Raw genomic sequence first — 15,570 nt, forward strand, 5'->3', positions numbered from 1 at the left:
TGAATTAAGAAATAAATGATCAAGTTTCCCCCTCCCATCAAAAAATAAAATGAAGTTTGACTTTAGACATTATTTTATTTCTTTAGACTGAGATTAATATAAAAATACGGGCAGAAAACGTGGATCTAGAACGGGTAACTTGTCAAAGAAACAATGTTGGGTGGAAATTGCAAGCCACACTGGAAAGACAGATTTTATTGTGAATTACATAAAATAACTGATTGTATTCAGGCCAGTTCAAATAAGTGCTGCTTGAGATAGCATATCTGGGTTCTAGACTTCGCTCAGTTACTTTTGTATATGAAACTTTTGGCAAGTAACTTAGTTTCTCTGAGATGACACAGTTACAGCTCTACTCAGCTGCATTTTTTTTTAGAAACCCATTTCCATGGTGATTCTTTGGAACTCCATCAGCCCATATAAATTTGCTCGTCTGAAACCTTAAATCTTAGTGTATACTGCCAAGTTTCAGCTCACTTTTTTCTCTTCAATACATTTGTCGTTGATGGTTTTGGGGATCTCCTGACCATTTTCTTTTTCTCCTAATTTATCTACCATCTTTGGGTTTTACTTCAACATTCAAGTCAGAACCTAGGGTTTCTCATATTGGTCACATTGTCCTCTTAGATTTACAGTAAAGATGGCTGCCTGCTTTTGACTTCTCTGTCTGGGCAATTTTAAATGAGAATGAGAGCTCCATCTGCCCCCAACTGTCAGACCCCCAGTGACACATGTCTTATCTTTTATCGTAAGTCCTAGATAGATTAAAAGCCACTTAGCTATGGAATTCTGGGATGAGTTTTACTTTGTATTTATTAGTTTTTCTAAACATGACATGCTTAGTGAAACATATGTAAAATCTAGATAGTGAAATATTTACTCAAAAATCTAAATTTCAAACAGAGGCATAGTACTTTGGAAACAGTAAAACTAGTGAGTGCCTTTGAGAGCAAGTTTAATTAAGGAGGATGTGTTTATAAGTGAGAAAGTGATCATGAAAAATTAAAGTGTTAGTCTCTCAGTCATGTTCAACTCTTTGCAAACCCATGGAATGTAGCCTGCAAGAGTCCTCTCCATGGAATTCTCCAGGCAAGAATACTGGAGTGGGTTTCGATTACTGGCTCCAGGGGATCTTCCTGACTCAGGGATCGAACCCAGGTATCCTGCATTGCAGGCAAATTCTTTACCATCTGAGCCACTAGGGAAGCCCAAAAGTGATCAGAGAGGGATATCAGAACATCATCCTTATTCTTTCTGTAGTCAGAATAATTAAAGAAATGCTAGAAAATCTAAGTATGTTCAGTAAAAGTTTATGTAAATTTATGAATGATATAGAGAGTTATTTAAGAGACATGAGTTTTGTTTGTGTGTACCTCATTTAATTAAAAAAATCATCATGGAGAGTAAACATGTTTCCTTATGAGGAAAATGGTGGAATATTAGAAAATTTACTCTTCTGAAATAGTATGGCAGTTTAATAGAAAAATGTAAACCATAAACTACATATCACATGCTATGAAAATAAATGTAATTCCTTCTCATTTTTAAGGACATTTGTAATTTATAAAAAGGATAAGGAAACCTAATTTTTGAAAAACAGTAATATAAACCATTGGCAAATGTCATATGTTTGCTGCTTAGACATGTTTTTTTATCACAGAAGACTGGTTTTAAGAGTTAAAAAATATATATTTTTCAGTGTTTTAGGATTTTTCTAATTTGGCAAAAATGAGGAAAAAATGAGCCACCAGTGATTGATTTAGTCATGTTTTCATTTTGTCTTGTTTTCTCTAGTTAACAATAAAATTCCTGCCTATTTCTTTTAATTCTTTTATTACTATGAGGACATTTTAATTTTGGGATAATGAGTTAGGTTTCCTTTCAATACTCAGGAGTAAAATTGCTCCTTGTTAAAAAGTATTGCATATCAATGAAACATAGCAGTTTGGCTGCATTTCTGAAATTCGGAGGAAGACTCAAACACAGGGAAAAATGATCCTGTTGTCTGTGTCTTTTACAGACAACTGTTGTTGGCATATTTAATATTTGTGCTCTAAGGCCAAGGTAAAAAGTCCAATTTTAGACTTCCTTTTTCCAGACCATGACAAAACCTAGCCAGAAAATGGTTTAGCAGACATAGTAATGACTAGCTCAGTGAAGGAAAATTTCCCAAAATGTCCTAGATATAAAATTTCTTTGGGATGTTTGCAGTCAGTGACAAATCCAACATTCTTTTGATTGCGTTAGCATCTCTGGCACTGACATTAAAACCACTGTAGTAGAGATTTTTTGTTTTTTTCAGAAACAGTGAATCTTTTACACAGGATCTAAGAACAGCATTTCAGAAAAAAGAAAATTCCTCTGATTCTCATTTTTTCCTAGTAACTCTTTTTTCCCTGACACGTCTTCGAAAACATTAGTTCCTTCTCTTCTATCAGTTAATTTGGGGAGATGGTTTGAATGGATGAGTTGTAGTAGCATGGAAACATATTCACTACCATATGTAAAACAGATAGCTAGTGAGAATTTGCTGTATGACTCAGGGAACTCAAACCGTTGCTCTGTGACAACCTAGAGGGGTTGGATGAAGTGGGAGGTGGGACAGAAGATCAAGAGGGAGGGGACATATGTATACCTATGGCTGGTTCATGTTGATGTATGGCAGAAACCAATACCATATTGTAAAGCAGTTGTCCTTTAATTAAAAATAAATGAATTAAAAATTAATTTGGGAAATGTTTTTATCCAAAGAGAGTCTTTTATTTGCACTTGGTAGTAAAAACTTTTTCTGTTTGAATTTATATATGAAACAGAGGACACTCAATAACTCATACTTCTCTCATGGTGAGCTGTAAAATTCTAAACTATGGATTAGGACTAAGCTTTACAAATTTATGCAGCTGGTCTATGAAATTAACACAGACATGAGTTTTGGTCTTTGAATTCTAAATCCTCTATTCATTCTCTTTTCTATTGCAGGATTTATTGGTTATGCTCCTTATATCAACCGTATAGTTCAACAGTGGAATCTCCAGGATAATGATGATGATCAGTTATTTTACACTAAAATTTACATTGATCCACTGAAGAGGGTAGGTAATAGCTCACTTTCAATGTAATATCTGGGTTCAAGTGGCTACTGGTACTCCAGTCATTGCATCCATATTCTGGGCAATTTTACAGGCAGAATAATAAATAAGGGACCATCTCAGTTGTGTCAACTCTAAGAAGCCTATCTGGAAGTCTCACAAAATACTATCTTATACTTTTCTTTGATCAGAACATATTTGGCTACACATAATATGGAAAGGGTTTCTCTGGTGGCTCAGTCAGTAAAGAATTTGCCTGCAATGCAGGAGACCGAGGTTAGATTCTTGAGTCAGGAAGATCCCTGGAGAAGGAAATGGCAACCCACTGCAATATTCTTGCTTGAGAAATCCCATGGACAGAGGAGCCCAGTGGGCTACAGTCCATGCGGTCACCAGTATTGGACATGACTTAGTGACTAAACCACACACCACACCATATCACAAAATGCAGAGGAGTTTTGTTCTTTATTTCAAGCACATGTGTTCTACTAAAAATCTGAATTCTCTTATTAAGGGGAAGAATGTTGGGAACAAGAGCACCTTGCCTTAAACCCTAAGGACAATATTCCTGAGATTAATTTAAATGGAACTTTGGAGAAAAGTAAAAACAAAGTTCTTTAATTTGATGCTATTTTCATTATAATTACCTAATATAAGTTAATGTTCCATAAGTTTATTTTGTATAATTAATACAGTTCTAAAATTTATTCAGTTGTGTGTTTCAGGGTACTGTCATTAGGAAACAAGTGTTTTTTGTTTTTTTTTTAAGTATATTTTAGAGTGAGTTTCCACTGTGTCTGCTTTTGTATTTTTGATAAATACTATCTAAATATTTTCATTAGATAATTCTTAAGAAACTTTATTCTTTTTTTTTTTTTTTACTGTCTCTTATGTGCCTGACACAACCGGCCTGAGGACTTGATCTCTCATTCAAGAGGAGAAACCCACTCTTGACATGAGTGCTAGCCCTTGCAGCTTGATGCCTGTCTTTCTGAGTGTAATTCCACAGTGAAAGTGCTCTGAGTGTTATTTAATTGTTTTTGTTTTAGGATGCTTCCTCTGAAATCTCACTGCTGGGTCGGCAGTATTTTTAGTTGTATAAATCCTATTTATGTTTTCTCTAGGCATAAGATTTAATGTGGTTAGCATGTGTCTTAGTCTGTTTGGTTTGCCATAACAAAATATCATGGACTGGGTGGCTTAAATAACAGAAATTGTTTTCTCAGAGTTCTGGAGGCTAGAAGTCTGAGATCGGGGTGCCAGAATAGTTGGCTTCTGGGGAGAACTCTCTTCTTGGCTTGTAGATGGCAGCCACCTTCTTGCTGCATTCCACATGGTGGAGAGAGATAAGAGAGACTGAAGTTTGGGGCTTTAACATATGAATTTTCAGGGAACACAAACATTCCATCTGTAATAGTGTGCAAAGACAATTTTAGGAATATTATTTCAGAGCAATGTAGCTGAAAAGTTGATCCATTGAGAATAAGGTTGTAAAGTAGATTAATGTTTATGATTAGGTTGTCTTCCAGGGAGCAAGTGTCTTAATTTCATGGCTGCAGTCACCATCTGTGGTGATTTTGGAGCCAAAGAAAATAAAATTTGCCACTGTTTCCAATTTTCCCCCATCTGTTTGCCATGAATTGGTGGGACCAGATGCCAAGATCTTAGTTTTTTAAATGTTGAGATTTAAGCCAGCCTTTTCTCTTTCTTCTTTCACCTTCATTGAGAAGCTCTTTAGTTCCTCTTCACTTTGTGCCATTAGATTGGTATCATCTGCATAGCTGAGGTTGTTGATATTTCTCCCAGCAATCTTGATTCCAGCTTGTGATTCATCCAGCCAGGCATTTTGAATGATGTGCTCTGCATATGAGTTAAATTAGCAGGCTGATAATATACAGCCTTGATGACCTCCTTTCCCAATTTGGAACCAGTCTTTTGTTCCATGTCTGGTTCTAACTGTTGCTTTTTAACCTGCATACAGGTTTCTTGGGAGACAGATAAGGTGGTCTTGTATTCCATCTTTTTAAGAATATTCCACAGTTTGTTGTGATCCAAACAGTCAAAGGCTTTAGTGTAGTCAATGAAGCAGAAGTAGATGTTTTTCTGGAATCTCTTTGCTTTTTCTTTGGTTCAACAGATGTTGGCAATTTGGTTTCTGGTTCCTCTGCCCTTTCTAAATCCAGCTTGTACATCTGGAAGTTCTCGGTTCACATAACTGAATCCTAGCTTGAAGTATTTTGATCATTATCTTGCTAGCATGTGAAATGAGTACAGTTGTCCGTTAGTTTGAACATTCTTTGGCATTGGCTGTCTTTGGAATTGGAATGAAAACTGACCTTTTCTAGTCCTGTGGTCACTGCTGAGTTTTCCAAATTTGCAGACATATTGAGTGCAGCACATTAACAGAATCATCCTTTAGGATTTTAAATAGCTCAACTGGGATTCCATCACCTCCACTAGCTTTGTTCATAGTAATGCTTCCTAAGGTCTATTTGATTTCACTTTCCAGGGTGTCTGGCTATAGGTGAGTGACCACACTATCATTTTTATCCACGTCATTAAGACCTTTTTTGTGTAGTTCATCTGTGTATTCTTGCTACTTCTTCTTAATATCTTCTGCTTCAGTTAGGTCCTCGCCATTTCTATCCTTTATTGTGCCCATCTTTGCATAAACTATTGCCTTAGTATCTCCAGTTTTCTTGAAGAGATCTCTAGTCTTTCCTATTCTATTGTTTTCTTATTTCTTTGCATTGTTTACTTAAGAAGGCTTTCTTATCTCTCCTTGCTATTCTCTGGAACTCTGCATTCAATTGGGTATATCTTTCCCTTTCTCCTTTGCCTTTTGCTTTTCTTCTTATAAACCTGTTTTAGCAGTCAGGCAGATGATACCGCATAATAATAATACCCAACCTCAATAGCTTAACATAACACATAACATGGATCTTTCTGAAGAAGTTTATTGGAATAATTTGTGCTTTGGATCTTTATATTCCCCCAAAGAGCAAACTATATCAACATGATAGTGTTGTTTGCTATTTCTTTTGTCATTTTAAATATTTTTTTTCCATTCTTATTTTTAGGAAGCTATTAACATCACATTGGATCACAAATGTAAAATTTTCCAGACCTTAAATGGAGCTGTAGGTATGCTTCCTAAATAGTGGGTTACTCATGTGTGCAAATGAACACCAGTGTTTTCAACTGTTTATCCTTTTTATATTCATTTTGGAGCTATGACTAAGGTTGACATGTAGGTATTCAACTATTAAGCAAAATATTTGAGTTAAACTAAGCTTGATATAAATGCATTCAGTTAAAATCGTTTCCTAAGAATAGTATAGAAAGATAAACTTCTGCCCTTAGGTAACTTAAACTTTAGTAATTTACCACTGGGGACTCTCGATATAGTTTTAAATTAATTACACTTTGTTATTACAGTTTTCAGTATCAGCTTTTAGTATTGTGAATTACTCAGCAGTATTAAATTATTTTAACCTAGGTTAAAGGTAACTGGTAATGATACATGTAACACTGTGGAGTGTGGTATATGTGTGTGTGCATGCCTGTATATGTTTTCCTGGTAGACATGTATTTAGATAAAAATACATGAATACATTAAATTTAATTAATTGATACATTAAAAATACATTGATACATTAATTAATTAATACCTCACAAATTAAAAATATATTGCAATTCAATATACTTCTTTAAGGCAGTTCATAAACAAAAAGATTATTAGAGTGGAAGGCATTTAGTTCAGAGTGCTCTGGAAATATGAGGAAAGGAGCTTGAAAACAAAAAAAAAATGTTTCTGCTCCTTGTTTCAGCTCGTTGTGCTGACTTTTGTATTCCTGGAATTTGCATTAGGCCTGATTTTCAAGAACTGGAATTACTATCAATGATGGGCAGTTGTAGAAACCTAGCTTATGCCTGGCAGTTTTCTACTTGCTAGACATATATTGTTGTTATCTTCATAATAGCCTAGAAAAGCAGGCAAGAATCCCATTTTACAGATGAATAAATTGAGACAATAATTTAATTCATTTGGGATTACATCACTTTCAAAAGACAGACAGTATTGTGAAGATGCTTTCTTTCAACCAAGACCTCTCAGTGTCTTAGCAGCTCAGTTTGCCAGCACCAGGTTGGAGAAGGTTAGGTGCTTAGAATCTGCATCTGTGTCAGTGTTGTCCTTCATTTTGGATATCTCCTGACTTGAAGCAGGCAAAGTTTCTAAAAGTGTGGCACATGGAATAGCATTCATGAGAAATTTTATAACAAACTAAAATGTATAGATAGATGTGTACATGTATATGTGTATATGAACACACACATACACATTTTAAATGACTAAAATCTGTCTTTTTTAAAATCCAGATGAAGTGGTTTTGAAATTTGAAAATGGCAAAGCCAGAGCTAAAAATGTATTTTATGAAACATTACCAGTGACAATTAACGGAAATGGACCCACCAAGGTGAGTCACAGTGGAGACCTTTCTCTGTTTCCTTATTTCTTGAGGATCGATTACAGGGAAGTAATTACTGATAGAATGACTTCTTCCCCTCCTTCCCCTTCCCCTCCTTCCCTTCCTTTTTCCCCTCCCCCTTTTCCTTCTCTCTCACCTTTCCCTCCCCCTCTCCTTCCTTTGATGTCTTTCAGAGGCTTGTTAAATAACAAGGTTCTACTGTATAGACAAGGATATTCAATACCCTGTGATAAATCATAATGGAAAGAATATTTTAAAAAGAATGTCTATTCATGTTTAACTGAGTCACTTGGCTGTACAGCAGAGGTTGCCACAACATATTTTAGTGCCAACAATCTGCTAGTTTCATTCCTTTACATACTGTATTATCTGATTTCATTCAGATTGATCAAACTGATGATTTTTCCTCAGGAGATTGATAGCTTTCTATTCTATTTGTGACACATTTCAGTTTAGTGTTTAATATAACAGCTTACTTGAGAGTGAGTCACATTCCCTCAATACAGAGTATCCTCTCTAAATAAATGTTGAGGTTTATAAGGGTTCATTTGTTTCACTTGAGTCACTGTTAACAGCTCTGTTAACACTGGGGTGTAACTGTGTATCCAGAAAGCTTCCTCTTGAATTTATGATGGATTATAGTTGAAAGACATAATTTTTCTAATGAAATTTTATATGCTTTTCAAATATATATAATTGAGCTTGCCAAAAGTGTTACTGACTGAAAAATCTGTAATGAGTTTGTATTTCTGGTATCCAATTTAAAATGGAAATATGAATTGTTTTGCATATACATATATATATACACACATACACATATATACATACACATACGTATATATACACACACATATACACACAAACATACACATATATGGTTAGTGATATTGTGCTTAAAACAATGTTCTGAGATACCAAGATGATGCCTGGCTTACCCACAAGTACATAGAAAGGAGATTATTAGATAAATTTGCATTGTGGGAAGAGAGATGGAAGATGAGGTCTGCTGTTTCAAAGGAGTGAGGAGCCTGAATTCCAGTAAAAAGCTATATGCATGAGAAGAGTCAAGGAAAAGCCCACACTGGCAGCTTTTCCACCGTAAAAATGGAGAAAGTAGATTCCCCTTTTCTAGTTAGTTTCCACCTTGCTTTTCATCACATTCCAGCCCTCCTACAGAGCCTTGGCTGTGGACTCCTTTTTCTGTCTTATGACAGTTTTCCCAGCTCTAGTCTCTCCTCATCAGCATTTTAAAGACCATCAAGTCTTTTTCATCCTATGAAGCCAGCCAACACAAACTGTAACATCCTTCTCAGTCTACATTGCTTCCCAGCAATGTAGGACATTTTCCTTCCCCTCATAGCCAAACTCTTTTTTGACCATTGCTCTTCCCACCACCCAGGAATGGCTCCTGCCAAAGTGTTGTGTTATGATATCCTTTTTGAGGAGTAGACACTAAGGAGCTCTCATTTATCTTTCATCCAAAGATAACATTTGATGGTGTTCATCCCATTTGGTTTAATTTGAAATACTTGCCTTTGCTTCCATCATGCTCTGCTTGTTTGTCTAATAACTTTCTGGCCATTCCTCATTCTTCTTTAGTCTCTCTATCTTTCTTATATATATATATATGTATATATATATATATATAATTTGTTTTCTTATTTTTGGCTGTGCTGGGTTATCATTGCTGTGCGCACACTTTCTCTAGTTGTGGCAAGTGAGGGCTGCTCTCTAGTTGTGGTGCTAGAGCTTCTCATTGCAGTGGCTTTTCTCGTTGCAGAGCACAGACTCTAGGCACGTGGGCTTTAGTAGTTGCAGTGCTCAGCAGTTGCAGCTCAGTAGTTGTGGCTCTCAGGCTCTAGAGCCCAGGCTCAGTATTTATGGCGCACAGGTTTAGTTGCTCTGTGGCATGTGAGATCTTCCCGGACCAGGGATTGAACCTGTCTCCCCTGCATTGGCAGGCAGATTCTTAACCGCTGGACCACCAGGGAAAGTCCCTTAATATAAATATTTAAAATTTAACACTTTATGTAGTGAAATTCAGGAGTCCGAATTGTTTTAGTTAAGTATTCTGTAGGTATCTGTCAGAGACATTGTTTTGTCTGCATTCTTAGGTAATCTGCTTCATTCCCAAGTCAGCAAATCTTTCACTGTTGATTATTTTCAAATCCTTGTTGTAGCTTCTATCTTTCCTGAGCTACATTCCTGGGTTTGAATGCCCAATTGTTAGATTTATCTGTGTGTCAAATAAGACCTGGAGCTCAAGACCTTCAGTTCTTTCCCTCTTCCACCCAGTTGATTAGCCACAACCTGGTCTTTGTTTTGGTGTAGTTGCCTCTCTCTTCCAGTTCCCCTGGAGAAGTAATGGCAACCCACTCCAGTATTCTTGCCTGGGAAATCCCATGGACAGAGGAGCCTGGCAGGCTACAGTCCATGGGGTCGCAAGAGTCGGACATGACTGAGCGACTAAACCAACCATCCAATCCAAGAGCTATACCTTCTAACTCTGTGCATGGTGGCTTGACTAATTTTCTTAGAGTCAAGAACAACGTTTTAGTTCAGGCCGCCTGCAACCTCCCACCAGTAACAGTCATCTGCCGGCAGCTTGGACCTAGAGTATTCTGCAGACGCAAAAACCCAGTCACATTACTCAACCTGTGTGCTGCCCTCTGTAGTCTTAGGTATGAAGTTCCACATTCTCTACTTGTTTTGTAAAGCTCTTTTTTTTTTTCCTTGAAGTTTGCTTCTGGTTTAGGGGTCCCCGGTCTACCATCCCATCTACTGCCCCACTCCTGATACTATAATATCTATACACCATTTCTCATTCTCACTCTCTCCCTCAACTCCTGCCATACTGAGTTAATTTAAACTTTGCAAACGTTTCATGTTTCCTCTGTCTGCAAGTCTTCTGTACATGCACATGACTCGTTCTGGAATCCTCTGACCCTAATTCCTATCTGCTGTACCCATCTATTAAGTGCTATTCATCTTTTGTGTGTGCTTAGTCACTCAGTTGTGTCTGGCTCTTTTGTGACCCTTTGGACAGAAGCCTACCAGGCTTCTCTGTCCACGGGACTCTCCAGGCAAGAATACTGGAGTGGGTTGCCATGCCTTCTTCCAGGGAATCATCCCGACCCAGGGATCAAACCCATGTCTCCTGTCTCCTGCATTGCAGGTGGATTCTTTACCTGCTGAGCCATTCATCTTTTAGGTGTCAGCTTAGTCTTTACTCCTCAAGTTTCCTACATGCCTTTATAATATCTGGAACTTTGTCTATCACAGAACATAATACCACACACTGTACAGGGACAGGATTGACCTGTTTTAAATTTTTGTCTCTTACTGGGTCTTTAGCCTACGAATTATAGAAATTGTATCTATCCTGTTCACTTTTTGTTTTGCCAGGCTTCAACACACGTGCAGCATATATTAGTCTTTCAATAAATTGTGATTGAATGTCAGGGTCTATTAATAGTCCAATGACCTAGCATTATTCTTGGGAATGGTGAAGTAGATTTTTTTCTGGCAGGGCAAAATGTTCATGAAATATATGTGGGTCCCTGTAACTGTCCCTAGGTAGATAAATGGACTTCTACAGTCAGACATCTATAACTAAATAGTGTGTTATTTCTCCTTGGTAATGTAATACTTGAATCAAACTTAAATGTCTTTAAGAGGGCGGTTGGTCCCAAAAATTTAGCTGTTTTGAGTGAGGCCTGATATTCAGTGATTTCATTGTATTCACCAGTTTTTTCCAGATTTCCAGGGTAATACTGATAGTTTTACAAAGTGATTAAAAGACTTCTCATAAGACAACTAGCTCTAGTCCTTAGTCATTTAGAAAGTTCTGTATGTACTAACAAATTTTAAGTCTTCCAAGCAACATTTTCTGTTTGGGCTCTCTGTTTCTGGCATTTCAAGCAGTATGATAATCTCATTATATTTTCTGTGACATGACCTTATAATTCTATTTGGCAGCAAAAATGAAGTAATTTTTTATTGTAAAATTACATTTGGTATAATATAAAATTTGAGAAAGGACTACATAAATGAGCATTCAACTAATGCCAATACTTTATTTAGTAATATGTTAAAAAATATCACATTTTACCCAGGATAATGAAGAAAAAAATAGCAGATTACTCTTTTTAGATATACCATTTTTATTTAACCATCATAAAAGATGAAAGGAGTTTTATATATTTTGTAAGTTAGCTTTATTTATTATTTTATTTAGTAAGGAATGATTATAATGTCAGTGGTTTTGAGCCATAACCTCATGAATGTTAATATTTAAACCATTTTTATTTAAAAATGTGCATAATATATAAATGATAAATTGTTGATAATGTGTTTATAGACCAAAGTATGTAAGATGAGTTTATGTCTTAGTTGCTTTCTTAAAATCTCATGCTATTAGGAAGAACAACTTTTAAATTATAAACAATTAAAAAAATCATTTATAATACCACTACATCTCGTTTTGTTTTCATTCATAGTTGCTTTCAGTCTTTATGTCCTTGCAATATGTACCTTTAAGCATTCATAGGTCAACTTTGTTGCTTTTAAATTAACATTTTATTTGAAATATGTTTTTTATTTATACTACATAATTGTCTTCATACTTGTCTAGGTATAATCTAATATAAATCAGTTTTTAGATAGAAACCATGACTTCTGGTTTGAAGTTTTGCTTTTTATTCTTGAAACTTATATACTGTTAGTAACACGTCATAAGATGCTTAATTCCTAATTTTTTTCTTTTAAATATCAGATAATGTACTTCTTAAGGTAAATCATTATGAAATTGGTAGTGTTTTTATACAAACAGAAGTTAAACATAAGAAAAGCACATCACCTAATTTGCACATGAAAACAAGTCATTTCAGAAATGAATTTGATCTGCAATAAAAATAGGGACTCTAATTTTGTGCATATAAACCTCAATGCTTGGGTCACTATGACCTTGAATACTTGGGTGACTTGAAAAAAAACGAAAGAAAAAAGAAAAGATTCAGTTGGAAAAGTTTCTCTGCCAGTAACATGACATCACCCTTGGAAATGTTTCCATATTGTGAAAACAGGATTAAGAAAGCACTACCACTTAGTAGCCGGGGACTTCCTGGAACAGCCTAACTACATAAACAGTTCTCTGCACTTTCCAAAGCTGCCAGCACAAATGTCTGTGATTTTTTGATGAAGAAAACAGATGTAAACAGAGGGTAAGGGTGATGGGTAACCTCTGCCTGTGTGATGAGAGATCCAAAAAGAGAGAGATTTCCAGTCTTAGTGATCTCTGAAAATCAAATAGACGTAAAAAGTAAAAAAATTATGAAGTTTTAATTCTGAAAACTAAATGTAATGTCTTTTATGCTCTAACCTTTTAAAAAAGATATTGATCATTTTTATATTCACGTAGGGGTCCTAACAGACTCATCAATAATTCATGAAACAAATATTTAATTTCTTATGAGATTTCTGAGATGAGGAAGGTGCCAGTCTTTATCTATAGGTGGGAATTTTAGATATGTCCAACCATGGGGGGGGATTTTTTTTTTCTTCTAAAAAAATTATTTCCCAGGATATTTAAAACAAAACTGTGTATTTCTCACCAGCTTTTTAAAAAATTCCTTTTAAAAATAATGCTTAATAGAGAACCCATTTAAACATGAATCTCTATTTTTATTCAAAATCATAATGTTTTATAGGACATGAATAATTAACATTTGCACTTATAGTTTGACAATAGTAAAATTTTTGTTTTTGTTGTAGACATATATTCAAATCATCATATTGATTCTTGAAATGTCAGTAATGAATATCATAACTACATATTTTCTGCCTTGTAATTTGTTTTCTGACTTTTCATGTAGTACAAGAGGAATGTGAATGAGTTACTTTTCCTCGTCTTATGATTGTGCTATACAGAATAATGTGACTGTCTATAATATCTGTAAAACACAAAGGTTTTCTCTTTATAATTATACTGTACTTGTTTCAATAGCCTTTGCTTCAGTTTTAGTACAATAGAAATATTTGAATGGATACCAAATATTTGAGAGGAATCAGATAAAATAGTACTGAACTAATTTCTTTATCTATTCTATACCATAAGATCTCTTTTAAGGTCTTAGGAAGCTAGAAAAATTCAGTTGGCACTTCTGTGCATTTTTGACTATCATATTTAACGTATGAACATTTTTTTCTTTTATTCATGTCATCTTTTCAATGAAAAATTAATGATTATGTAAACATCATGAGGCTTTTAGGTGCTTCCTTTTATCAGTAATATAAAATTACAGCCAAAGCTAATTTGTTTTAGCTTCACTGTGTTGAGGTGAGATAATTATAGTTTATGACAAGAAATAACAAAAAAATTAAAAGCTTCAGCTGTTTCTGCCATTCTAGGGGTTAAAATTGAAGGTTAGAATGTATAGTAATTTCTTTAAGGTAAGGTCAGCAGAATTTTTCTAAAATGTTTACATGCTGGGGATGTTCAAGATATTTTTTTGAGGGCTCAGAGCATCTTTCAATGTGTTTACCTCTCTCTTCCATCTATCTTCCTTCACCTTCTCCTAAATCCAAAACATAAACAAGGATTGAGATTTTATAGATAAAATGAATGCCAACAGATGATTAAGAAGAAGGGGGGATAAGTCACAAAGGAGATGCTCTGAGATATATGAAAGGGGTAGGTGGGGAAACAATGTCATACTTTATTTTTTTTTTTCCTTCCAGTTTTACAATTGACATATAGCCATGTATAAGTTTAGTGAATATTTATTATCTCATATAAGTATAAAATAAAAGAAAAAGAAAAAATTTTTTCTTGTGATGAGAACTCAGGATTTGTTTCTTAACTTTTCATGTATAACTTAGAGCAGTGTTAATTTTATTTATCATGTATATTACATCTGTAGTACTTATAGCTGAAATTTGTACCTTTTGATCACCATCCAAGTTGAGCTTGTGCACCTCTTGCCTCTGGTAACCATATATCTGATTTCTTTTTCTATGAGATTGTTTGCTTGCTTGTTTCTTTTTGAAGTATTATAATTGCCTAAAATACTATGTTAGTTCCTGGTGTACAACATAGTGATTCGATATTTCTGTACTTTACAAAATGATCACTATAATAAATCTAATATCATTATATCACCATTAAAGATACTACATTATTATTTACTATATTCTTCACAGTGTTCATTTCATGCATGTCTCATTTATTTTGTAAGTGGAAATTTGTAGTTATTTATCTCCCTCATCTAATTTTCTCATCCCACCACTTTCATCCCCTCTGGCAACCACCTGTTTGTTCTTGTATCTATGATTGTTTCTGATTAGTTATGTTTATTCATTTGTTTTTAGATTCCACATATATGTGAAATCATATGGCATTTGTCTTTCATTGTCTGACTTATTTCACTTGGAATAAAATTCTCTTGGTTTATCCATGTTGTTGCAAATGGCAAGATTTCATTCCTTTTATAGCTGAGTAATATTACATTTTATATATATATATTATATATATATATAACAATTTCTTTATACATTCATATAATGATGGACACTTGGGTTGCTTCCATATCCTAGCTATTGTAAATAATGCTTCATTGAACATAGGTGTGCATATATCTTTTTGAATTAGTGTTTTTGTTTTCTTGGGAAAGATATCCAGACATGGAATATGTGCATCATATGATAGTTCTGTATTTCATTTTTTGAGGGACCTCCATCCTATTTTCCATAGTGGCTACCTCAATTTGCATTCTCATCAGCATTGCATAAGGGTTCCCGCTTTTCTACATCCTTGCCAACACTTGTTACTTAATGTTTTTTTGATAGTAGCTATTTTAACAGGTATCTCATTGTGGTTTTGGTTGCATTTACCTGATGATTAATTTTGTTGAGCATTTTTTCATGTGTCTGATGGCCATTTGTATGTCTTCTTTGGTGAAATATCTATTCAGATCCCCTGCCTGTATTTTCAT

The 15,570-nt window shown here is 34.8% G+C and overlaps 1 protein-coding gene and 1 long non-coding RNA gene across 9 annotated transcripts in view; both read left to right on the forward strand.

The window, feature by feature from the left end:
- Positions 1–15,570, forward strand: part of PLOD2 (procollagen-lysine,2-oxoglutarate 5-dioxygenase 2) — a 107,353-nt gene that overhangs the window by 63,365 nt on the left and 28,418 nt on the right. For all 8 annotated transcript variants that reach the window (XM_081573952.1, XM_081573953.1, XM_081573954.1 and 5 more), the window contains 3 exons: positions 2,980–3,092; positions 6,170–6,233; positions 7,470–7,567. In XM_081573952.1, the coding sequence (XP_081430078.1) occupies positions 2,980–3,092; positions 6,170–6,233; positions 7,470–7,567 (275 nt within the window). The remainder of the gene's footprint in view (positions 1–2,979; positions 3,093–6,169; positions 6,234–7,469; positions 7,568–15,570) is intronic.
- Positions 9,567–12,590, forward strand: LOC145539801 (uncharacterized). The gene is made up of 2 exons (XR_014077966.1): positions 9,567–9,959; positions 10,637–12,590. It is a non-coding gene; the product is annotated as an uncharacterized LOC145539801 (long non-coding RNA).

The sequence above is a fragment of the Giraffa tippelskirchi genome, chromosome 2 (assembly GCF_054371585.1).
Source record: "Giraffa tippelskirchi isolate mGirTip1 chromosome 2, T2T-mGirTip1v1.2.pri, whole genome shotgun sequence".
Taxonomy (NCBI): domain Eukaryota; kingdom Metazoa; phylum Chordata; class Mammalia; order Artiodactyla; family Giraffidae; genus Giraffa; species Giraffa tippelskirchi.